Here is a 25,452-nt window from a genome sequence, read left to right as displayed (position 1 = left end):
CTACATAGCATAACAACATCCACATGCAATAATACAACAACAACGTCTACAATGACCTATTCATTTGGACAACTTGATACAGCCCTATACAGGCTAAAGTTACCTTGTTTTGTTCTTGACGTCTGGCTTTAAACAGCTGTAATGCAGTCTAACGTTCTGACAAGCACACCAATTGCCTACCTTGTTCTTGCCCATCTGGAATAAATCCTCTAGCTTTGCTGCCTCCATACTTTCTGTTGTTTAAACTTGTGATCCATCATGAGTATTGAATTAGTGAATTAGCTCAACATTGTGTGCTGATAACCATATATAGATAGATAGCCGAGTAAAAGAAAACAAGTAGCCTACGTGCCTGCATGTGTATTGTGTCTCCTGCTCAAACAAAATGTGTGCGCGTTAATTTTGATAAGTGTTCACTAAGTTACGTAATAGAAAATTGTAAATAGCCTGATGGCAGCTAATGGGATACTGTGCATAGTTGGGAAGGTATGGTGGGCCAATTTGGTGTGAATACACATTACACACACACAGGGAAATTTTCTCTCGTTGTTGAGCCTGATGGTACGCACAGTGCGTACGGACGTACACCTGCAGGCGCGCCTGCATGCATGTACGAGCAGACACACATCCACACACACACACACTCACACATCAAAAACTGTAAGTATGGACACACTCACTTGCTACCCCAGAGGCCAGACCGTAAAGGATGCCGCCTCCCTCTGCCTGTGACTGGAAAAGCTGTGTGTCTGGTGGGGGGCTCTTCTCCTGCCTGATGAAGTTATACAGCAGCGTCTTCACCAACCGACTCGTAAGCTCCAGGCTGCCAAACACACCACAGACAAAGATGAAGAAGACATCTTGGGGTTCAGAAAAGGTCTTGTTTAGATTAAACTGATGAGAGTCTGTGTGTGTGTGTGTGTGTGTGTGTGTGTGGTGTGTATTTTGACAGGTTTGCTGGTTTTGGGTACCCTGAGCACCGTGTGTCCAGAGGAAGCCATATATACCACAGAGTAGATAGACCATAACCACAGTACACCACAGATTGTAAAACTGTTGCTTATGTCACAAAAGACACTCTTCAAATATACTATACATCAGCAAAAAACACATGCAACACAAGACATAAGACACACAACATTTCAAGACTTGGTTAGAGAAACAAAGACAAAATATATTTTTACAATATATATTTTTTAGAAATTATTAAAAAAATATCATAAGTCAATATTTCTGTTTAATTCAATAAACTACCAGTACTTCATGTAACAGCAGCATCAGTAACAGAAGCATCTTTGCAAACTGTGACATTTGAGAGCTTTTTTAATGTGAATCCTGATTGTGACAGGAATCCTAACAATGGTTCCAATGTACTTCCTCCACCCCCACAATCTCAAGGTAAGTTGGGTGCACCTTTCCATGGAACAACTTGACAGCTGTTGGTCGGACAAACCTCTATAGTTAAGTAGGTAAGTGTCATGGGTGCGGCCTGCTAACTCACCACTGGCCACTCATCAGGCACTTGTAGACATAGCCATCCCTCAGGACCTCCTTGTTGAACAGCTGATAGGACAGCAGCACAAGCAGTGTGGTCACGGCCTCAAACAGGATGCTGTAGGTGATGTCCCTGGACGCACAACACAAAACAAGCAACAGGAAGATCATACAAAATGTTCCTAAGGCAGCAGCATACAGTCAGGAAGCTGTACATCAATACTAATTCCAAAAACACATAAACAGAGATGGAGACTAAGGGAGCTTCATAGGAGATTATTGAAGCCACAACTGTCTCGAGGGGTTTTGACATCTCCAGAGTGGCGCTTCCTGGGTCAGAGGTCATCATCCAAGGTCATGGAAGCAACAGAGTGGAAGCACTATCTACTGATAAAAAACATTTCGGCTTACACATGTGTTCTTGTTTTGGTTCAATGCCAGCTATTTGGCTGTGAAAACAATATGGCAGAAACACACACAAGCTGAAACAATTTCCTGACATCAGCCTGCAAGCAGTGAGAAAAAACTTTGACCAGTGTGCAATGCAGGCTAAGGATTTAAGACTCATACTCTGGTTAACTGCTACCAATTCCAGGGGAGCTTCGGTAAGCAGCTGCAGCGTCTGTACCACATTCGGGTCCAAGTGGCCACAGGGACCCGGGTTCAGAATCAGACCCGCTGCCATTACCCGAACCCACCCCATTTCTCTCTCTCACTCACTTCCTGTCGCTCTTCAATGTCCTTTCTAAATTAAGGCAAAAAGCCAAAACATATACTTCCTGTCCAGGGCTCTTCAATTGGCGGCCCGCGGGCCGGAGGTCATTTGTACTGGCCCTTTAAAAAAAATGTAATCTCTAGCAAGCGCATGAGCTGTTCTCCACTCTTGCATCTCTCGCTCACTTTAGTCCTACTGCACCTCAGCCCACTGCACAAGTTAGACTACATTACAATTCATTACATTTGTACGTAAGTTGAACGTAAGTTAGTTTAGTTTCAACCTAAATTGTCACTACGCTGGAGTTTATGAACTTACTAATATTTAACAGGTTGCACCACACAAATAGTTTCTGTCAACAATATCGCAAAAAAACACAGGCACAATTTCTGCAAAACTTGGTGGAAAGGTGGAGCAGATCTGACTCAAAGGGAATTTCAAAGTATTTCTATATAGTACCTTGGCTATTTCTTTCGCAAAGATAGCGAAAGAAAAACTCTCTCCGTGTCCATTTAGTGAATGATGAATTTGTGCATAGCCTAGGCTATGTCCTTCATTTCTTCACGTCTTACAACATAAACAAATGCAATAATAGTCTAGTGAAGTCAGAAATGAGCCTGTCTAAAGGCATCTTGGAAATCATGTGGCATGTTGCATTAAATGCGCACTCAATTGCGATTCGAAGCAAAAAGTATCACTGATAGCCTAACGAAGGTAAATTGCATATTTGTAAATGTGGCAAAGGCAAAACGTTTTGTGGTTAAAGTGAATCGTAAACTACCGGTATATAATAACCAAATAAAGTAGCCTAAAGGAGATGATTTTCACCTCCGTTTACCAAATAAAGGCTGTAGTTGTGTTTCTACAATATGTTGGCAGAACTTGGCACAAAACGTAATTTCTGTCAGAAACCAAGTAGGCTAAACCAGACATCCCAATATTGATAGCGACTCCCTGACACCCGCAAATTAGGCAAAATCTCCCGGAATCTATAGTGAGCGATCAAGAGCGCGCATGCGAGACCGCGTGTGCATCTGAGTGTAGCACTCACACGACGGAAGAGAGAGAGGGGTGCGTGTGTGCCTGAGCGCATCCAAGACAGAGAGCATCCCGATTGGCCTGTTTCACTAAATCAACCAATCAGTTTTCAGTGTAGGTGGGCTTTTATTAATCAGTTCAGTGTATAGGAACAGGAGCGTCATGGAGAGTCAGTGCCTCAAAAAAGAACAATGTAAGACCCATTTCAAAGTGTAGGCTATTGTCTCATAAGAGTAAAAAATAATGATAGGCCTAGTCTTGCACGCTGCACTGTTTGTAACAGTGACTTTAGCATTGCCCATGGCGGGTTAAATGATTGCAAATGATTGAATGATTGTTGAGGTGAGTTTAACAAGTGTCAATTCATGTGCATATTATTCAGGCCTATACTAGATGGCTAGTTACCAAGGCCAATATCTAGTCTGACAGAGGAATTTAAGTGTGCTAAGGCTAGATTGGAATTGACTCTTACTCAGTCCAAGGACCCAGTGGTGAGGAAAGTTGCACCCTCAGTTAATGCAGGGAGGAAGTGGAACCCAGAGCAGGCAGTTAAGCGAGCTCAATCAGCATTGAAGCATAGAGATATAATGGGCCATGTGCAGCACGGGCGGGGGGGTCTAGGGGTGGGTGCAAGTAAACCCTTGTGGAGTAAGGCTTCTGCAGGAGAAAAGAGGAAAATGGTAGTGGAGGAAATGCATAGACAGGAGGAGGCTGTAAGATGTACTAAGGCAGTGTCGCAGGCAAAACAAGGGCAGTGGGTGAACTGGGAAGGGGTGGAAAAAAGACAGATTAAATGGAAAGATCTATGGGGCATGGAAGCTAGTAAGATCAGATTTATGTTAGGTGCTACATATGATGTGCTCCCATCTCCCAAGAATTTAAGTCAATGGTTTGGTGAGGATGATAAATGCATACTTTGCTCGTGTGTGGGCAGTCTCCACCATATCCTATCAGGATGCAAGGTAAGTCTCACCCAGGGGCGGTATACGTGGCGTCATAACCAGGTATTGAAATGTGTGGCAGCGGCAATAGAGGATAAAAGAAGAGAAGTCAATTCATTAGCAGCTAGTAAAGGGGTAAGGCAAATTAACTTTGTACGTCAGGGGGATAAACCTTGTTCCGCGAAGGCCAGGTGTAAAACCGGCCAGTTGAAAAATGGGGCGGGCTGGGAAATGAAGGTTGATCTTGGCCAGCAGATGGCGGTACCTCCACATATAGTGAGTACTAAGCTACGTCCTGACGTAATTCATTGGTCGGATTCAGAGAAGATAGTTTACTTCATTGAACTCACTGTTCCTTGGGAAGACAGAGTGGAAGTGGCCAATGAGCTGAAGAGAGCTAAATATACTGAAATAGCAGAGGTGGCAGCTAAGCGAGGTTGGAGTGCACGATTAAGGCCTATTGAAATCGGTGCACGTGGGTTTGTGGCCAGATCTGCTATTGGCTTGCTGTCTGAATTGGGCATTTGTGGTCGAAGTCTAAGGCAGGTGGTTAGTAACATGTCCTTAGCAGCAGAACGGGCAAGCGAATGGTTGTGGGTAAGGAGAAGTTACCCTTCCTGGGGCGCAAGCTAAGGTAAGCTAACTGGCTCATTTGTTTTGGTCGTGGGTAAGGAGAAGTTACCCTTCCTGGGGCGTAAGCTAAGGTAAGCTAACTGGCTCATTTGTTTTGGTGGTGGGTAAGGAGAAGTTACCCTTCCTGGGGCGCAAGCTAAGGTAAGCTAACTGGCTCATTTGTTTTGTGTTTGTGATGGACTGTGCCTAGGTTGATGGTACTTGGCTAAGGTTCTTTATGGTTTATGGTTCAGTCCACATCAACGGGATGGACCGACCTAGCCAACTTAAACCATGCCTAGGTTGGTTAAGGGTATTTGGATGCTTGTTGTGGTAATATGGGGCAGCATGGGGCGTAAGCTAACTGCTAACTGCTGGCTAATTTGTTTTGTGTTTGGGATGGGGCCTAAGATAATGGGCTAAGCTAACTGGCTAATTTGTTTTGTGTTTGTGATGGGCTGTGCCTAGGGTGATGGTACTTGGCTAAGGTTCTTTATGGTTTATGGTTCAGTCCACATCAACGGGACGGACCGACCTAGCCAACTTAGACCATGCCTGGGCTGGTTAAGAGTATTTTGAGTATTGGATATTTCAATGTGGTAATATGGTGGTAGCATGGAGGGGAGTGTCTCCAGGACGCTGGTTTCACTGTTAAGCCTTCATGAGGTGTCGTGGGCCTAACTTAACGAAACATCGGTGAATGAGGGTGCCCACTTGATAACCCCAATGACATGCCGCATACTATATAGGCTACTGCTGTTGGATAGGTCATTTGCATTGTGCTTGTGACCATTTGTTGGCGGATTTGTGGGTAGTGTGCTTTTTAAAGTTAAACTTGAGCAGGGGCTTCTGAATGTGTTTTTACCTTGGATTTTGGCACAAGGGATTTTAACATCTAATCCTGTGTATTAATGTAATAAGGCCTATACTAGATGGCTAGTTACCAAGGCTACATGAAAAGACCAAACTACCAAAATCTACATATTTTATTTTCACAATTTCTATCTAAGCCTTCCTTATTTGGTGTACTGACTAGACATTATTGAACATATTAATCTGTATTTAAGTAGGTAAAGTTTTTTTTTTTTTTTTTTTTTTTGGGGGGGGGGGGGCTTCGTAATACCTCCCTGAAATGACTTTTTGCAGGTTGGAATGTCTGCCAAATGTTATGTTTCTAATTTATTCAAGCAGTGACATTTGATTTATAATGCATGGGGTAACGTGACGTGCGTCAGAAAAAAGATGGGCCTGTCCCTCTCAAAACATGTTAAAATAGCGTGATTAGCAACAAGAAAAGAAAAAAAATCCCGGGGGAGACACCCCCGGACCCCCATGTTATTATTATTAGGCTATTATGTCTGGCCTGTCCCCACTGCTAAACAAAATCTAGAGGTCACGGTCATCTCTTTTAAATGATGGGAACGTCAAATGTAACAAGTAGGCCTATTAAGTCAGAAGAGCTACATATGCGACTGATTACACATTTAATTCACCTGAACAGTGTTTGAATCCTGTTTGTACTCACTGGAAATCTTGGACCTAGCAGTTACTGCGCAAAGCACAGATTCCATTACCGTTATCTGTCATCACAGATTTCAATCCAGCCACCAACAACCGGCTAATGATGTTGTTATGCATGTTCAAAATACAACATTTGAACACACATATTGCTGCTGTTGTACTTAATTGTATCTACAGCTGTTAATGTGATTACTCATAGCCGCATTTCTCCAGCCCCTCAGTTGTGATGCTTTTCATGAAGTGGCCCCCATTACAAACTAATTGAATAGCCCTGATTTACACCCTTTACAGACTGAATTGCTCATCATGATGATGGTGGTGACTTGTTGAATGAACTGCCTGACTTTATGTTTGGTATCCTGACCTCCTCCACCAATTCCTCTTTGGCAATCTCCCAAAACACTTAAGGTCTGCATTGTTCTCCTATTTCCTGTTCAGTTCCAACAACCCTGCTGCTGCTTTCCCCTACCGTGATGTCACTTGGCATTTCACTTTCTTTAGCAGACTTTCACTATAAAGCTGAAACTGATTTTTCTTGTGTTTCTGCACCCTGCCTTTACTAATAGCTGCAGTGGACTGGACCCTCACTATAAAACTATACAGTGGAGGCAGTGGACTAGCCCCTCACTATATCTGCTGAGTGTATTTAAGCTACATCCTCTAAGGTCCAGAGACTGTAAGAGGCCTTTAGTTTGTAATGTGATTAGAAAACTCAAACAGTAATAGAAGATGAGAGTATAAAGCTCTAATTTGCCATGAAATTATGAAATTAAGTAAATAAGGCATTCACATCAACAATATCTACAGGCAACCATTTCCCCTTCAATATCTTTTACAACTCCTGAAAAATATCCTCCACTGAACAGAAAAAAACACAATCTGGTTGAATCACACCTGAATACCCACCATTACTTCAGAAGCCCTGATAAACCAAACAATAGCTGTTTTCAGACATAGGTGTAAGTCTGCATGTTCTGCGGATATCAAGCGGTTGGGTCTTACATCTGAACAACATAACAGGACATTTGGAAACTCCGAACTTAGCCGGCTCTTTCTCTACTCCCCTCCTTGTACTGCAGTCGGACATTATGTACATGAGCTTGTGTCTGAAAAAAGCGAAGAACATGCATTCTGTTCAACCACGTTCAGCCTGTTCAACCACGCGGATATCCTGTTCATGTGCGTCGGTGTCGTTCACTAATATGACCGCACAATGTCCGCATGTAAGCATCACATCTGAATCACCCGAAGGGTCGGACATCTGCCTGACAAAGATCCGCATATAGTGCAGAGGACGTGCCTGAAACAGTTTATGTCTTTGGTTATCTGAGTTGGCCAACACAACAATCATGAATATCTCTGTGTTTGTACCAAGAGGGTGTTTGCTGAACCTAGTGTCAGACTTTGAAAACATTCTATCTTGTTCTGAAGTTCTACACAATGGGGAATGTTTGGCTAATGTACACAGAATTACACAACTGTTCCATTCCTGGAGCAAGAAATGTGTATAAAAGAGAGGGAGAGGTTGTGCAATAATATGTGTATGAAAGAGAGAGAGAGGTAGTGCAATAATATGTGTATGTAAGAGAGGGAAAGAATTCAGAAATTTCCCGGATGTTTCCATTGCTAAATTAGGAAAAGAGAATGATTTCCAAGCAATGATACTTTACTCTATCTCAGAATCACTCCATGAAATCATCTTAAAACGAATACCTCAGAATTTACCGACCAGTACAACACACATACACACAAACACACACACACACACACACACACACACACACACACACACACACACACACACACACACACACACACACACACACACTTCCCTCTAAACCTGCCTCATATAGAGATTGCAATCATCATCATTATCATCATCATCGTCATACTCTTGGCTTAATATTCCTTCCATGATGAACGGGGAACACCACAAGGACATTCCTGGTTACAACATCCCCCTACAGACTCCTGATGTCGTGAGTGAATCATTTGTATTCATGAGTGTGAGAGAAGCAATCTGCACCTAAGCATGTCTGCCTGCACTCCCTCCCTCAACCACCACACACACGCACACGCACACACACACACACACACACACACACACACACACACACACACACACACACACACACACACACACACACACACAGAAGCCTACAGAGTCTCAGTCTCTCTCTCTTTTTCCATCACTCTGCCCTGCTTGAACCTCCATAATGAGATGATTAAATCTGCACGGACATCAAACCCATCTCTCTGTAATTTCCTCAACAGCCAATAACCACAACAACCATCAACTTCTCACCAGGGGAAAGATGTCCTTTACTGCAATGTATTACAAAACCAATGAAAACGTAGACACACATATATACACACACCCAATCTCAACATGCTGTCATAACACATACACTTTATTCACATGAAGTGTCAGAATGACCTACATTATTATGTCCCTGACAATTCTCCCCTGAGTGGTTAGGGATGCATACCATAGTGTAGCTCTCAAAACTGCCTTCATAGCTTCTGTTGATATATTTGAGAAGTATTTACATGTATTTAATCATTACATACCTGAAATGGCAGAAGAGATTCAATGATAAAACTGACTATTCCATAGCTTAGTCAGCAGGTGTGATTAAGGTCAAAACTGATGAGTGTGACTTAAGATTAAATATGCAAACTTCCCTCTCTCCTTCCAAATATTTGATTATCTGATCTTCTGAAATGGTCCGATTTTGCTTTAAAGTCATGCTGATGCAAGGGGCTACCAACGCATGGCACAAAGCCCAACATCTTTGTGTGTTCCTTAGAAAGAACAGCTGAGCAACTGACAGTGGATGATGTCTCAGTTTGTTATGCTAAGTCATTCCACTATTTCACTACCCACATATAGGCACTACTCGGCACTATAACCATACATTTAGCTCTGGAACTACACTCAGCATGATTTAGTGTGTAGATTGAATTCTGTCTGTGAAATAGACAGAACTCCATATCGCAGAGACAGTGTCCCTTTGACAACATTACCGATTACAGTTTTTCCTTCAAAAGGCACAATGTGTGCTAATTGAGGTGGGTTGTTTGGTTAGACATGTTAAGTTATTTGAAAAAATGGCAATCAATGCTCAATGCTTTCATTTCTAATAGGCAAAATGTTAGAGCAGCGGTAATGTCACCACCTGAGTCGGTCAGCCCGGGTTCGGGAATCAAAAATTGTGAGACTGTGTCGAATCTGCTAAATGAAATTTGGAATAAAAGAGGAAGAGTGCAGACATGATGTGACCTTAAAGCTCATAGTAGGAGAGGAATGCCCCAGACAGTGTGCAACCAGAACACTCACAACCACAGTGCTATAGTCAAGTCAAGATGCAAAGTAGCTCACGCCAACAAACCCCTCGTTCTCACCATCTTACTCACTGCAACAACACACTCACGAGAGGAAATTCACCACTGAGCAAAAATGGTTCCAGGATCAGAAGTCATAGATAGTTGAGCCCTGTTAAAGAGCCATCAGTGTTAATCAGATCATGGAACTTCCCCTTTCAAACATCAACAGCATGGGCAGGAGGGTTAGGGCTCCAACATCAAAGGCTCTGAGCGAAGCTTGTGTAAGTGCACTGTGAACACAAAGCCCACCTCCCCACTCCCCTCCACGCTCTCTAGCAATACAAACAGGCTCGACTGAATCAGGAACACAGAAGCGAGTATGGGAAGACTGCGGAGACAAGAATGTCTTTGAAATGTACACCCGTGCAAACGGACAATCCTGGTCCAGCCCAGCAGTCTGGCGCCAATGAAACTTGCCAGAGCTGGCCAGCCAATAAGCCCGCAGCCCCCAGCCAACCAGCAGCGACATCAAGATACAGGACAACCAGTGAATGTCCTCTTCCTCTGGGCCTCTGTCCTGTCAGACTCTCTGGGGTAGTCATTCAGTCTCCTCCATGTCTCTCTGTCTCCCCTACTCCAGCAGATGACCACTAGAGACCTCTTGTGTGAAGCACGGCCAGACACACACATCTGACAACACATGATGAGAGAAGGGGGCAAAACACAGAGAGAGAGAGAGAGAGAGAGGGGCAGCCAGGAAAAGACAGAACGGGAGAACTTGAGAGTGAGCGAGAGAAGGAGTGAGTCAGGCAGACAGGAAGGGAGTAAAAGACAGCTTTGTTTGCAGCCTGCTTGAAAAGGGACGATTATGTAGATATGTTGAATTAGCATCAGAGAGAAGTTAATTGGCTCAAACGGGTAGGAGTAGATAGCGATCATCACAGAGGCATGCAAGGGACGAGCAACCACTGATGTCTGGCATGCTACCACATGCATCACATGGCCTTAATGCTCGGAATTATCTGGCATGAGGCGGGGCAGTCTGGGTTTGTTTCATGTAAATGCTTTTTTAAACTCATCTTGGAACAAATACTTATGTCTACCCCTCTTTCCTGAGAGTTTCTGAGATACTCACAATAGAGGCACCTCCACAATGAGATGGACAAGATTGCACACCAGCTCCTTCAGCAGGTCCTCACCTCCAGGCTCTGGAACACCAAAAAAGAACCAAGTTATGGCTCAAAAAGACTGTATCTGGCCAACAACAAATCCTGTTGAGAACTTAGAATTTTATTTTTTGGATCTGTGGTCCTCAATGAACAAGTATATGCTTTTGAAACTATGTAAAATAACGGTGAATCAGCTGAAGAAGCAGACAGGAAATAGGACAAATTAAAGTTTACCATAGAATATGTACTCTGTCTGTGGTTCCTCAGTCTCTCTCAACTCTTTAGCTGCACAGACATACCCATACATACATTTCTAGCAGTCAGGTAGACTTACCACAGGAGCCTGGCGCCCTCTCCTGGTAAGAGAATTGTAGCTGCAGCTCCTCCTCACTCATTTCCCTAATAAAGACCTTCAGCAGGCAGCGGACCAGGAGCAAGGCATTGTGGGCCTGCCAGATGAACAACTGGCTGTATGGAGGAAAGAGACGTGTATGAAGCTTATATGGAATACAAGCAGAAAAGTTTCTACCTTTTCCAGTTTGCTAAAGATTTTAGAACAGGCATATAGTGCTCTGTCCTTTTAGTCCTGAGGAATTTAGGATTTTGATTCAAGGTCCAGATGGTTTACAACGCAGCAGTGTGTCTGGTTGTTAATCAACTGAAAAACGCACGTCACCCCGCCCGCAGCTCATTGAGCTCCACCCTTAGCCAAACGCATCAAATTCAATTCACTAATGCTTGCTTACAAAGTGATTGCTGGGTCTCCTCCCTACGTAAGTGCTCTTATAAAGGCTTATGATACCCCTCGACCGTTGCTCTCCTCCAAGGAACGTCGTCTGGCACTACCGCCACTACACACGGCAACCCAGCCGGTTTCCATTTGGAGCCCCCTGATGGTGGAACGACCTGCCAAATGCCACCAGAGCAGGGGCATCCCTCTCTATCTTTAAGAAAGTCTTCCAAGGATACCGTCTCTCCTAACACTTCTTACAACCTAACACACCTAACACACCTAACACACCTAACACACCTAACACACACTTACCATGCACTTCCCCTGTCTACCTCCTCCTTCTATCACCTTCTTCTCCGACCACACGTGAGTGACTAGTACTTTGGCTGTATTTTGGGTCACCAGCGCATGGCGTAATATTCGTTATTCACCCGCGGAAAGTTGAATTCGTTATTTTGCACATTTATTTTTTAAGCATTGCGCCCAGGGGTGTGGCAATTAACAACCTAGGGAGGAGACTGGCGCATTGTCTAAAAATCGCTATCATACACCACCTAAACCTGGTCAGAAGTCAATGGCGAGTTGTTCATATGCTATTTTAAGAGTGCATGTCAACAGTCATATTGGCAGGTGCACGCACCATCCTTCTATCATTCATGAACGCACACCAGCGCACGTCCATGCAAAGCATTAAATTGCACGATTACAATGGGAAACATAATTAGAATAAAGATATTACGAAATACTGTACATCTCATGATGAGTAGTTATTCACCATAATTTGCAAATTGGTAATGACGGTTAAAAGTGATTAGGGGAGAGGCGAGAGACACGTATGGAGCACAGCTGAAGACGCACTGTCACGAGATATAAGCAACTCCTGCAGAATAAATGTTGTTTTATTCAGTCATTTGAGCAACATTAGGGTAAGTGTTGATTTTTCCAGCCTATGTTTTTCGATGGTAACCCATTGTCAGTCAATAGTGAAAGTAACTGCATATAACTGTCTTGTCGTTGACTGACTCCTTGGTGAAGTTAGTTTCACTTTGCCAATGAGTTCAAATAATAGACGAGTGCAAATGCGTGAAGGCTATGCTAGGTTTTAGTAAAGCATGGTTTAAGAATGACTATTCCATACGGTCTCGCAAGCAGCCTCCTTCAAATGCGCCGTTGAATGCCAAAATACCGATGCATTTATTTGACATATCGCGCGTTGCGCGGTTAAAGGGAATGACAGATGTCATTCTCATTGGTTTAAAATGATGTTACGCCCCAAACACACCCATACGACTGATTAAAAGACCTAGGAACACCTCGTTACGCAATGCTCTCCACTTTTGAGAACGAAACCCCTCCCAATGTGAACTGGACATCCTACTAAATTTGAATAGACTTTTGACGAGTGACGATGCACTTTAGAATGTCATGATAGGGCCCATAATGTCTGCATTCTTTTATCCTCTAGTAATAGTGTTGACTGATGCAGTAGGAATTGTCCTCTGCACTGCAGCTTGAATGTTATTCCTCATTCTGTAAGTTACTTTGGATAAAAGCATCTGCTAAATGAATACATGTAAATGTAAAGTGTTCGTGTCAACTAATGTTGATTGTCTTTTATTTGTTGCCAGCACAATCATCTCTGACCTTATTAAATTGAAGAACATTTTAACTTATCAAATCATCTATTTGCTTTAAACTTTGATAGTGAGTTTACTGGGCTGAAGTCATCTGAGTGTAATCCATAACTCCATAACTATAATAAATCAATGCGGTTTTGTAAAATTTGGCAAAAAGGAAGCTTATAGAGATTGAACAGAATAGATTTAAGAACTGATCCCTACGAGATTCCAAATGCCATATCCACTCAAAAAGATGCATACGTAGCTGCTAATGGTGCCAAAGTAACTCCAGCCTTCTAAATAGACTTGACCCAATTAAGTGACCTCTTCAGAGAGTCCTACCCAATTTTCTAACCAGTCCAGCAGTATTCTATGATCTGCAGTGTGATCTACAGCTCCAGAGATCAAGGAACACCAGAACTGATATTATACCTGAATTTCTCCAAAAGACACAAAGACTTGATTGGGCGGATTGAAAGATTAAACAAACATTTTGAAAGTAAGAACTTTGGCAAATGTCTCTAAACGAAATCACTGGGCCAATTAATAGAGATCTATACATGTCACCCTTCTACTTAGCTGCTGAGCCAATCACAATAGCTTAAAACTGTGGTGTAGCTGTAGCCATTGCTAGGTGGGAAAAGGTGCCTGGATTACCTTTCATAACTAAGGAGGCTACTAACACACATTGTGAGAAGCGAGTGACACATCAACAATGACAGGTAGGCAATATTACCCTACATCCCGAGACGTGCACCAGAGCGGTGAGGAGACTCCCGCGGAAAGGAGAATGCAGATAAGGGGTGTTTGTTGCAGCTAGGTTAGAGGCTAGTGCTTACGACTGAATATATGATTACAATCAGGATATTGCAACACACACGTTAGTCAGACAGTTATTAGTCCATGCTGCGTTTCACTAAACTCGGCAACTAGTCTGTTGCCACTGTAGCAGTGACCTTACTTACCCTAGTCGGAGAAAGCTACCAGATGCTCTGTTGATTTGTTAGCGAATCAGGGTCTGTCTTATGATTTTGAAAGTAACATACTTGTAATGTTAGGTCTTCCGCTGCATCTTTGCTTAATAGCAACCAATATGTCATTTTAAAACTGGGCTATTGACCGGTTCATAGTACATGAAAACCAATGTAGGGGTTCGCATATTGATGAACTCACATCTTTAACTTTCAAATCGGTTACTGATACGTATCGGTGAATCTTTACACCCCTAATGTTGACGCAAATTAATTGATTCACAAATTAATCAACTGTTGTATCTGGATGATGTAATACCAATGATGATGTAAATCCAACCACTTACTCTTGGCATTCTGTAGAGATTTTCAACTCTTTAGTTCGTGCAAGGAAGATCCTCACCAGAGCTCCAAAATTCCCAGACCTGGGATTGTTCTCAACTAAAGAGAAGGAGAGCAAAAGAGGACAGGAGAGAAAAAAGGAAAACAAGTTTAGAATAACAAGGAGTTCATTTTTAGTGTACAGTTGAAGCAGAGTGACAAATTCAGTATTTGGGAAAAACAGTCTGAGGGATTTTCAAATATTCCAAGGGGCAGTTGTGGGCTACTGGTTAGGGCTTGGAACCGAAGGGTTGCCGGTTCGATCCCGACCAGTGGGAACGGCTGAAGTGCCCTTGAGCAAGGCACCTAACCCGTCACTGCGATGTAGCAAGGCAGCTCACTGCTCCAGGTTAGTGTGCTTCACCTCACTGTGTGTTCACTGTGTGCTCTGTGTGATCACTAATTCACGGATGGGATAAATGCAGAGACCAAATTCCTTGTATACTTGGCCAATAAACCTGATTTAGATTACATTTACATAATGCAACCGTGGGTACAATTTAGGTTTGTGATTTCCAAGAGACCTACCAATTTAATATTACAATAATATTTAGCCTAGCTGATGATTTAACACATATTACTATTTGTAAACTATTTGTAAACATAATTCTCAAAATATTGCAATTCATTGTTGCAATACATATTCATATATGTAACTGAAACTGGCTAAGAAATCTGAATTAGGGAATTAAGTTTCATAATTTCCAAAAGAAAAATAATAATAAATATAGCTGCAAGCAAAAATGAAGGGGCCAAGCACTCCAGAGTTGCCATGGGAACTAGATGCTATTACATAGCTGCAAGCACTCATAGCAAATTTCATGTCAGATGACCAAAAATTGGCTGAGATATGAGGTCACTTCCTGTTTGGTGGCTTCTCTGGCGATTTCATTTGACTGTTACGGGCGAACATTTTTAGATATGGTGACAAAAAAACATGACTTTTGTGAGGCTTGGTTTGAAAATCATATGTGCCCAGTTTTGCAAAGATCAGGCAAAATTTGTGACCTGTGTAAATGTTTCCGTATTTTTGATGGAATCCAATATGGCGGCCGTATTGATTACACTGACATCACAAGTTGGCATGTATCAGCCTTAGGAACTCACAGTATTAACAGACACCACTAGAACGTTTTAATTCCAAACACATCAACGGTTACAAGCCAAAATTTGTTTTGATACATGAAAGGGTTGCTGAGATATGAGCTCATTTCCGTGGAAAATCGATCATGGCGGAAATTTATCTTCCGCTCGGCTTGGTCCAAGGACGCAAAGATACCTAATTTTTGAAAATCGGGCAAAGGGGTCAAAATTTACGTGCAGGAACGAACGACCAACTTTGACCAGTTTGTGGCGTGTTTGAGGTGCCGACATCACAATTGGTGAAATTAATCATGGGACTGTCCTCAATCAGCATGTCAAATTTCAGAACTTTTTACCAGACAGTTCTATGGGCTGCCATAGACTCCCATGGTGGAAGAATAATAATAATTGAAAATGTAGAAACACAATGGGTGAAAAAAAAAAAACCTTCCCATTAGGAATAACACAGTAAATACAAAATACACCAGACATAAAGAGTTGGACACAACTGAATTTGAACTGTGTGGCTTGATGAGGTTAGAGTACTGTATATATTTACTGTAAGCTATGAAAGCCTGTCTTTGTATGCTATGCATCACCCAACCCACCAAGCCCAGGCATAAGGGCCAGCTGATGAAGTAATGAGTTAAGATTGAAGTGTGGTGCATAATCAAGCAAGCAAACATAATACATACTCAGGGTTTTAGCCAGAGGAATGATGGCTTCTTCCAGCAGTTTTGCATCAGAGCTGCAAAGGGCAAAAAGGAGTAGGATGAGAAAGGGAGCATAGGTACAAGCAGCATGATTCTGCTTTCAAACTAGGGTTTCTTGGCCAAAGAGGCCAGCTTTCTTCCTTTCACGGTTAAAGCAAAGATCCTTGATTACTAACTGCTTCAACCCTCAATGGGAAAAGTAATCTGATACAAATGCAGTTCAATTAAAAATGGCAATGTTAATGGTAAATACCATTAACCATCAGTAGTGTTGAATGGTACTTCATATATGTTATACTGCATTTAGTTGTCTTTGTACTTGTACTCTGCACAATGACAATAAAGTTTAATATTATATCTAATATAATCTAATCTAATCATACAGCCTGAAGTCTCAGCCCTCAATAAATGTTCCATTTTAATAGGAAGACACTATTCTTTAAAGTTGCTATGTGGAGTTTCTTGTCTTGAACACACCATCACATTTTCTTCCATTGGCTTACATTGTAATAAAGCACCACAAAGTGGTATTAAAACAGAACCAGTGCTGCACTAACAGGTTTGTTATCTTTAGTTGATATGTTGGCACCACTGGCCATATGTGTTTTGACGTTGAGTCATTACGGTTGTTTCTTCACAAACTGTTGGTATTTCTAGGTCATTTTTAAAGGGTTTAACTAGGTACATGATATTACAATTTTAATAACTCCTGACAAATACCTAGCTTGCATACAGCTGTGCACCCTAGAAAGACATACACACTTATTTCAAATTGGGTTATCTCACATGGGTATTGCATCTTGAGTCTGGTCTGTGACCAGGTTTAGAGTTAGACCCCTTCTGTTAAACCAAAGTTTGTCAGTCTAACATAGTAGTTCTCAAACTTTTTCTGTCATTCCCCACTCTGGAGGTGGGAAATTTTGGAGCTGGGAAATGTTCAAGCCCCACCTGACCCAACCACCCCATCAAAATGGCAATGTTAAAATATTATTTTCGCATTTTGGTTCTGGTTTGGTTCTTAGTCCCCCTGGATCTGATGGTGCTTTAATTTATATGTAGGTCTGTTTATGACTCCTATGTTTATGTGTATGGATCTCCTGTTTGTCACGCCCCACCCGTCATGTCTCCATTCCCCACTAGTGCGGCCCACCCCACACTTTGAGAACCACAATCAAATGCACTGCCTGTTATAACTGAGTTACAAATTCTAAATCTGTCTTTTTTTTTTTACCTTGCGTCTTTCATGTTTGCTTTTTAATTATTATATACTTTACTTTTTAAGCTGTTTTTATTGCCATTTTCATATTTATTTACTATTACTCTTTGCTTTTGTTTATGTAAAGCACATTGAATGATTCATATGTTTGAAATGTGCTATATAAATAAACTTGACTTTACCTGAGGAACGACAATAAATAGGGGAAATGCACACAAGACCGGGTGGTACATAACCATGTCTCTACTCACCTGCAGGTGGGGCTTGTGATGGTGAAGGAAATAAGCTGGTTCCAGAAAGGGTCATTCTCAGAGATGGACTCTGTACCAATAAGTTTCTGCAGGCTCTGGTTCTCTGCCAGGTCACTAACTTGACTAGTGCTGGCTCCCATCTCCTGACAGTGATGTGCTAACCTCTTCAAGGCCTCATCACTCTAAACATCAAACCCTGAGGATCAGAGTGTTATAACACTTAGAAAAACACAATATTTCAAACATTTAGGCTTACCTGGATGGATAGATAGATAGATAGATAGATAGATAGATATACTTTATTGATCCCTAGGGGAAATTCAAGGTCACAGTAGCATACAGACAACACACACACACATTCAATAACAGCAGAAAAAGTAATTAAAAGTATATAATATAAAAAACACACCTAAGCAATAAGGACTGTAGAAGATAAAGAATATACAAAATATACAAAATACAAAATTATACTAAATAAAACTTAATCAAAAACAATTCTAAAAAACAGTATCCACATAGTGGGTGAATAATCAATCAGGTGTGCTTGCAATGACTGAAGCAGGGACTGAGCCTGTGGTTCTCAGTGCATAAGGTAAGGTAAGGTGCTCTGTGTGAATGAGTGTCATGGTGATAGTGCAAATGAGTAAGTCAAACAGTGCAACAGTGCAAGAATAAACGCTTCCATTCCTAAATGCATATCAGAACATTGAATCACACTGGATCAATGATCATTTGAAGATGACATAATAGGCTAAAACTAGAATAAAATAAAAATTTTACAAAGGTTGAATAACCGAGGCAACAAATGGTCAGATTGGTCATATGGTACTGAATGAGCAGAGCAGTGTTTCCCATACATTGACTTATTTGTAGCGGCCCACCACAATATCAACATTGACCACCACACAATGATTTTCCAGGTTGTACTAAATTGTGCTTAAAGCTGGTTAGCATCATAACCACGCTGCGCTAATTTGTTAAAAACTGTTGCAAATTAAAGTTAATTCTGCAAACCTACCACCACAAATAGAATTAAATTCTGTGGGAAACACTGCAGAGGTTCATACTCCGATAAATAGCTTAGCTTGAAGACAGCACAAAGTACAGCAAACACAGCACAAAGAGCAACTGGACAAGCAAATACAAATGGAAGAGTTGACTAAAGGAGTAGGACCAAAAAAGACCATGTGGGCAGGCCATGCCTCAAGACATATCCACTGAAATCCAGAATGCATCCACAAACAAAAAGTATCTGAGATTGATCCAAAGTTGACTTTTTAATGCAATACTTTGCAATCTTACTTCTTAATTATATTCAGTTCCTGCACTGCCCTGCAACTTTGTTAATTCTACAGTGCTATATAAAAGCTGGTTTACTGCTTCTAGTTGAACAGTTACATTTAATACATCGAAAACTTTCCAGAGGTTGCGTGTCTTGAGGGGGAGGACCATAGGGGAGGACGGCTAGGTAGTCAGGTGTCCCGAGACGGTTATAGGATCCCGGATCGAGTCACGGGGACAAAAGACGTCGCAAGTCGAGTATACACACAACACCACTATCTACTTGCATATACTTTCCTGATAAATCTAGTCGTCGTGCATCATGTGACATATTTCAACGGTAATCTCAGTTCCTAATATGAAGTTAATTCCTCGCCTTTATCATGGCAAATGGATTAGGACTTTTGTTTACATAAATATCCACTGGTCAAGACCTTCACAGAACACCACATATGAGTAGGCTACTTCTAGAAACTGAGTCATGGGGCGTGTGCACTGCCCCACCAGCTGGTTAGCTTGCTTGACAACGGTCCTAGAAATCGCAAATTGTCGTTTTGTCTACTGATCATACAAAAGCAATCTAACAAATGACTAACAGCAACATCAGAGCTAAAATACAGCATGCAGCACATCACACTGGTACTAACAAATGCAAACCAACTATTCAGTCTTCCTCACTGAGCTGAACGTACAAAATGCCTTTTAAGTTAGCTTGAGGTTGCCAGGACTGAACAGCTAGCGATTTGATACGACATAATTTAGTTTTGGCGACATAGGCCCTACTTAATTTACCCCTTTATCGGCAACGGACGTTATTCGGTTATATTTTAGTCATCTTACACTGTTGGTGACTCTCGTTCATGACGTTGAGTTGAGTTGAGTTGGCCTAGATATTTAGTCATCCTATCAATAGCTAACTTAACTTGTTAGCAAGAGACTTGAACAGCAGTCTAAACCCAAGATAACGTTATTTATTAGCGAATGACAAGCACGGAAAAATGTGCGCCTTGCCACAACTGACGCCGTGGTAGAAAGTCCGCACATATAATTGATACAAAGTCTCCAGAAACGTTAGTTACATCTTAGGCTAATTTACATAGGCAACGCTAGCAAGCTATGATAGCTTTCCGTGTTAACTCGGTGGCAACTCAGTTATTCTGACTGTATTACCTGGCAAACTGCAGTTTGCGTTAGATGTGGTAGTCTCACAAGTCAGGTGACGTTGTTCCTGCACTGTTTTATAATTCCCGTGCAGAATGTGTTGTTAGTTTATTAATACGCTAGAGAAGTGCTGTAGAAGTATCCAACGTTACCACCACTCATCCACCATATTTCCACGTCGCCACTGGTACTTGCGTATTCGTGACGTCACTACCCAACAGGATCTAGGTGACAGGTGCCAAAACTTACATTTGATTTACATTTATATTATCGCCATCTCCCTCCTGCTTGAGATGTCAGTGCAATTCGCTGATGGTTGTCTTACAAGTACAACAGGGCCTATATAAAAAAGCACATCACAGAGTAACCTGGAGTGAATGAACATCAACAAAAAGACCACAACTACCATTATAACATGTATAGTACAGTAATAGACTACACCGCTTAGTAGTACTTAAATAATATTATAATAGTAGCAATCACAACAGCTTCACAACAGCTGGCTCAGAAAGATCTTGAGGATATTCTGGTCTAAGAAGATAACAAATTGTGTGCTACACAGTGTAACAGAGTGCTTGGAAATGAAAACAATACTGTTAAGGAGATGGAAATGGCTAGGGCATGTATGTAGGAAACCATCTGATGACATCACAAAAGTAGCACTGCGATGGACCGCTGAAGGAAGATGCAAAAGAGGGCAGAGGTGTCAAAAGTATTCACATTAATTACTCAAGTAGAAGTATAGATACTAGGGTTTTAAAAGACTTCTAGTTGAAGTATCAACCCAAGCTTTTTACTTAAGTAAAAGTGTAAAAGTACTGGTTGTAAAACTACTTAAAGTATAAAAGTAAAAGTAATGTCAGAGGGAAAAATGCCATTAAGGACAAAAGCTTAGGCCGCGCCACAGGGGCCTATAGTGCACTACCCCACCTCCCCAAAAGGCCATAATGACTATAATGTTATTAAAATTTGGGACGCACTAGCTACCTGTTTCAGCCGCATATGCCCATTGAAAATGAGCGAATTTTAGTATAATGCAAATACATCAAGAACCATATAAGCGGGGGGGGGGGGGGGGGGAGTATTGAACACATCAACATTTTTTTCAGTAAGTATACTTCCAGTGAGGCTATTCACATGAAATTTTCACCGGACATTAGTATTAACTTAGGTAATCCACACATACATAAAAATCCAAACATTAATATCTAAAAGTAGAGTTATGAGTAAAAAAGTGGAATGGCACAGGGAAAAAGTATTGAACACGCTAAGAAAAAGCAGTACACATAAAAGGCAAGGAATGGCAAGGAACAAACTGGAATCTATAAGTAGTTAGAGAAATTATCCCTCCTATCTGTGCAAATTGATATAAGCTGGGTTAGTACATACTGGTAGGCTAAAAAAAGTTTTTTTTGTTACCAAGGTGTCACACAAGAAACATTTCATGATGGGTAAAAGCAAAGAGCTCTCCCAAGACCTTTGCAACCTTATTGTTGCAAAACACATCAATGGAACTGGTTACAGATGTACTTCAAAACTTCAGAATCATCCAGCAAGCAGTATTGTAGCCATTATCTGCAAGTTGAAGGAAAATCACTGCATCATCAACTGGCCATGCACAGGATCGCCTTGCAGGAAGCCAGAAGGATAGTCAGAAGAGTAGCCCAAGAGCCAAGGACCACTCGGAGAAAGCTCCAGAAAGACTTGGAGGCAGCAGGTACAATTGTTACAGAGAAAATCATGTAATGCACTCCAATGCCATGGCCTCTATGCACGCTCATCCCGCATGACTATTACTGAAGAAAAACATTGAAGCTCGTTGAAAGTTTGCTACACATTTGGACAATCCTATGAAATACTGAGAGAATTTATTCTGGTCAGGCAAGAGCAAAATTGAACTTTTCAGATGTCATACTACACACCATATTTGGAGGAGAAATGGCACTGTGCATCACCCTAAAAATACCCTACCAACAGTGAGGTTTGGAGGTGGTGGCATCATGGTGTGGGCTGTTTTTCATCTCATGGTACTAGCAGACTTCATACAGTTGAAGGAATGATGAATGGAGTCATTTTGTTTCGGGAGAATCTTTACATTCACCAGGATGATGAGGATGAGACATGGCTTGACCTTCGAGCAGGACAATGATCCAAACCATTCAGCAAAGGAAGCTCTCAATTGGTTTCAGAGAAAGGAAATCAAGGCCCTGACTTCAATCCAATTGAACAGTTTTGTAAGTTAACTAAAGATCAGAATTCACAAGATGGACCCCTGGAATCTTCAATATTAAAGGACGATCTGTTTAAAAGAATGGGCCAAACTCACACCAGAATACAGTGACTGATTAGTTTTGTCATACAGGAAATGCCTTGAAGCTGTCATTACGAATAAAGGCTTTTCCACAAAGTATTTAAGAAATTTCAGCAGGTGTGTTCAATACTTTTTTCCTGTGTCATTCCACTTTATTACATAACTCTACCTATGGACTTTAATGTTTGGATTTTTTATATGGGTGGATTATCTGAGTTAATACTAATGTCTGGTGAAAAATTCAAGCACGTATACTTATACAGAAAAAAATGTTGACGTGTTCAATACTTATTTTCCCCTGTATGTGTAGTATTGAGCATTAACATGTGTTTCATGTAGCTGAAGATATGATGAGTTGCCAATAAGTATTAATGGTGCAAAACTTCAGAGGCATGCATGTTATCAATAACCTTTATTGGAATGTAATGTACATCCCAGCTTAGCTGCAGGAATCTGTGAGGGCAACGGATGTAAGATAACAAAATTGGACAAGACAATTGGTGTACCCAGGGCAGGCTTAATGACAATAACCCTTATATGTTTGTTTATATATACATTAGTGTGTATTTTCGGTCAAAAATGACTGGCCATTAGAAATTAACGGTGGAAAAATGGTCAGTGTATAAAATTGAGTCCAGCCACATACTTATTGATCAGATGGACTGTATATGCACTTCTGTACATTAAAACACACACACAAACACACCCTCACTCCCCCTCTTTGCTTCTATGCCAGCCCCCATTGGAACCTTTCCCCAATGGAATCTTCCCCTTTCTGACTTGCATGAGCTCAGGTCAGTGAGGCCTGCAGGCCATAAATACCAAATGGAAGATTAAAATTATATCCAATAGAACACAACTTCTTACAAAGGTCTATCACAACATTAGATGATAATATGTGTGTTACTGTGTATTTATAACAAGTTATAATGCAGCTGTAATTTTTGACCGGGAACACAAAACTAGTAAACATAAAACGAACACAACAGGAGGGTGAAGCAACTTTCAGTGAAAATGTTGCAAAGTCATCTGCTGACAGTGAAGTATGGCAGTGGTGGAGGATTGAGAAGAGACTTGAAAGTTGAAAAAGTTTTCTACTGTCAGTTGTGCTCTCAATCTTGCTCTGATAGAATGTCTTTTTTGCAAGTGTAACAGTGAATGAAAAAGATGATAGCAAAGACTGGTAGTTACTAAGACCATTTCCATTTCTGGATTTACGTAATTTTCTCTCAGCAGCTCTAAGTATTACTATCATTAATATAGTAATAGTAACAATATATCTAGCTGAGTGATAAAATAGTATTTTTTGTAATTCCATCACCTTTATGGAACTATATTGTTTCTTATATCAATTAACATTTGTCAAAATGTTTTTAATAAAAAGAAAAACCTCTAGCTTAGCCAAAAGTGTAGACCCAAAAATTCACCATTTTGGGGATATTATTGAATTTATATTTATTTATATATATTTATATTTATTTATATATTTATATATAGTTTTTGGGAAAATGTCTAAATGCCATATGTTTTAATCTGTTTAAGTTAAGGTACCCAATTTATTTGAACTGTATTTAACCTGTAAGAGGCTTATTAAAGGAAAGGAAATGTAAAATTGTTAGAAAAATACTTAGGGTTTTAAAATCATCAGTTAACCTCTGTAAATATGTATTTGATAGAAAAGGACAGTTTTTTGCTAAAATTACACTGTTTTTACTGGAAATGTCCCCATAGCATAGGAAAAAGTGTGTAAAAATGTGCCATTTTGGAATACGGCGGCCATATTGGATTTTTGGACAAAATTCAACATGCCCCAAGTTTTAATCTGTTCCAATAGGGGTTCTGACCAGGAATCCATGGAGAAAACTTTGCCCAAAAACTAGGCCTAATGTTTCCAGCAGATGACCTGTCTATAGCCTAAGGGCTGAGCTACACCAGGCACGTAACTGAAACGTTCCGTAATAGAATCAAGGGAAGTATAGTATAAGTATATATACTCTTTTGATCCCGTGAGGGAAATTTGGTCTCTGCATTTATCCCAATCCGTGAATTAGTGAAACACACACAGCAGCACACAGTGTACAGTGAGGTGAAGCACACACTAACCCCGGCGCAGTGAGCTGCCTGCATCAACAGCGGCGCTCGGGGAGCAGTGAGGGGTTAGGTGCCTTGCTTAAGGGCACTTCAGCCATGAAGGTGCCTTGCTCAAGGGCACTTCAGCCGTGCCTACTGGTCGGGACTCGAACTGGCAACCCTCCAGGTTACAGGTCAGAAGTGCTAACCAGTAGGCTACGGCTGCCCCGAAGTAGCTATACCCATGGGCGGATTATGAACCTTCGGGCCCCTGGGCCCAGATGTATTAAGGAACCCCCCACTAATAGTCGCATATGTGGGAGGGGGGGGGTTGGGGGTCCTCTGCCAGAAAATTTTTAATTTCTAAATGTGATTTCCTGTATTTTGGTGCATTTTGGGGATGGCCAATACTAAATTCAATCAGATTCATAGCCTACATCCTGATTTGTTGATATTGAGGCAATGATTCCATGCAAAGGCTTGGGCTTCAGGGCCCCCTGACCTCTTGGGCCCCTGGGCCTGGGCCCGGTAGGCCCGTGCAGTAATCCATCCCTGGCTACACCAGACGTGACAGCGGCGCGTACGTTCGAAAAAAATAGACCATTCATCTAAAATGGATTTTACGTGTCGCGAACGGAACGCTTCAGTTACGCGCCTGGTATAGCTTCGCTGTTACGGCCAGATAACTTACTTCCCATAGCATTGGTGTAAAGAATTGGCGATCTTGCAGCGTTTGCCACCTTTGTTGTTCGTGAAATTAAAGTGCTAAAATGAAATGCTTGAGCACCCTTAAAAGCCTAAAATTGCCACTGCATAGAAAATGGATCTGAAATACTTCAAGTAAA

General features: G+C 41.4%; 1 protein-coding gene across 1 annotated transcript in view; it reads right to left on the bottom strand.

The window, feature by feature from the left end:
• Positions 1–20,400, bottom strand: part of dym (dymeclin) — a 71,916-nt gene extending 51,516 nt beyond the window's left edge. The window contains exons 1-8 of the mRNA XM_076283743.1: positions 20,236–20,400; positions 17,785–17,980; positions 16,300–16,352; positions 14,488–14,581; positions 11,152–11,285; positions 10,784–10,856; positions 1,502–1,627; positions 681–823 (exon numbers count right to left, since the gene is read on the bottom strand). Coding sequence (XP_076139858.1) covers positions 681–823; positions 1,502–1,627; positions 10,784–10,856; positions 11,152–11,285; positions 14,488–14,581; positions 16,300–16,352; positions 17,785–17,924 — 763 coding nt within the window. The 5' untranslated portion in view covers positions 17,925–17,980; positions 20,236–20,400. The remainder of the gene's footprint in view (positions 1–680; positions 824–1,501; positions 1,628–10,783; positions 10,857–11,151; positions 11,286–14,487; positions 14,582–16,299; positions 16,353–17,784; positions 17,981–20,235) is intronic.
• Between the last annotated feature and the right edge of the window lie 5,052 nt (positions 20,401–25,452).

The sequence above is a fragment of the Alosa pseudoharengus genome, unplaced genomic scaffold, assembly GCF_046254945.1.
Source record: "Alosa pseudoharengus isolate Yale_2024_CS ecotype anadromous, Long Island Sound unplaced genomic scaffold, YU_APseudo_1.1 YU_APseudo_1.1_scf_14, whole genome shotgun sequence".
Classification (NCBI taxonomy): Eukaryota; Metazoa; Chordata; class Actinopteri; order Clupeiformes; family Clupeidae; genus Alosa; species Alosa pseudoharengus.
This window is presented reverse-complemented; position numbering and strand designations above follow the sequence as displayed.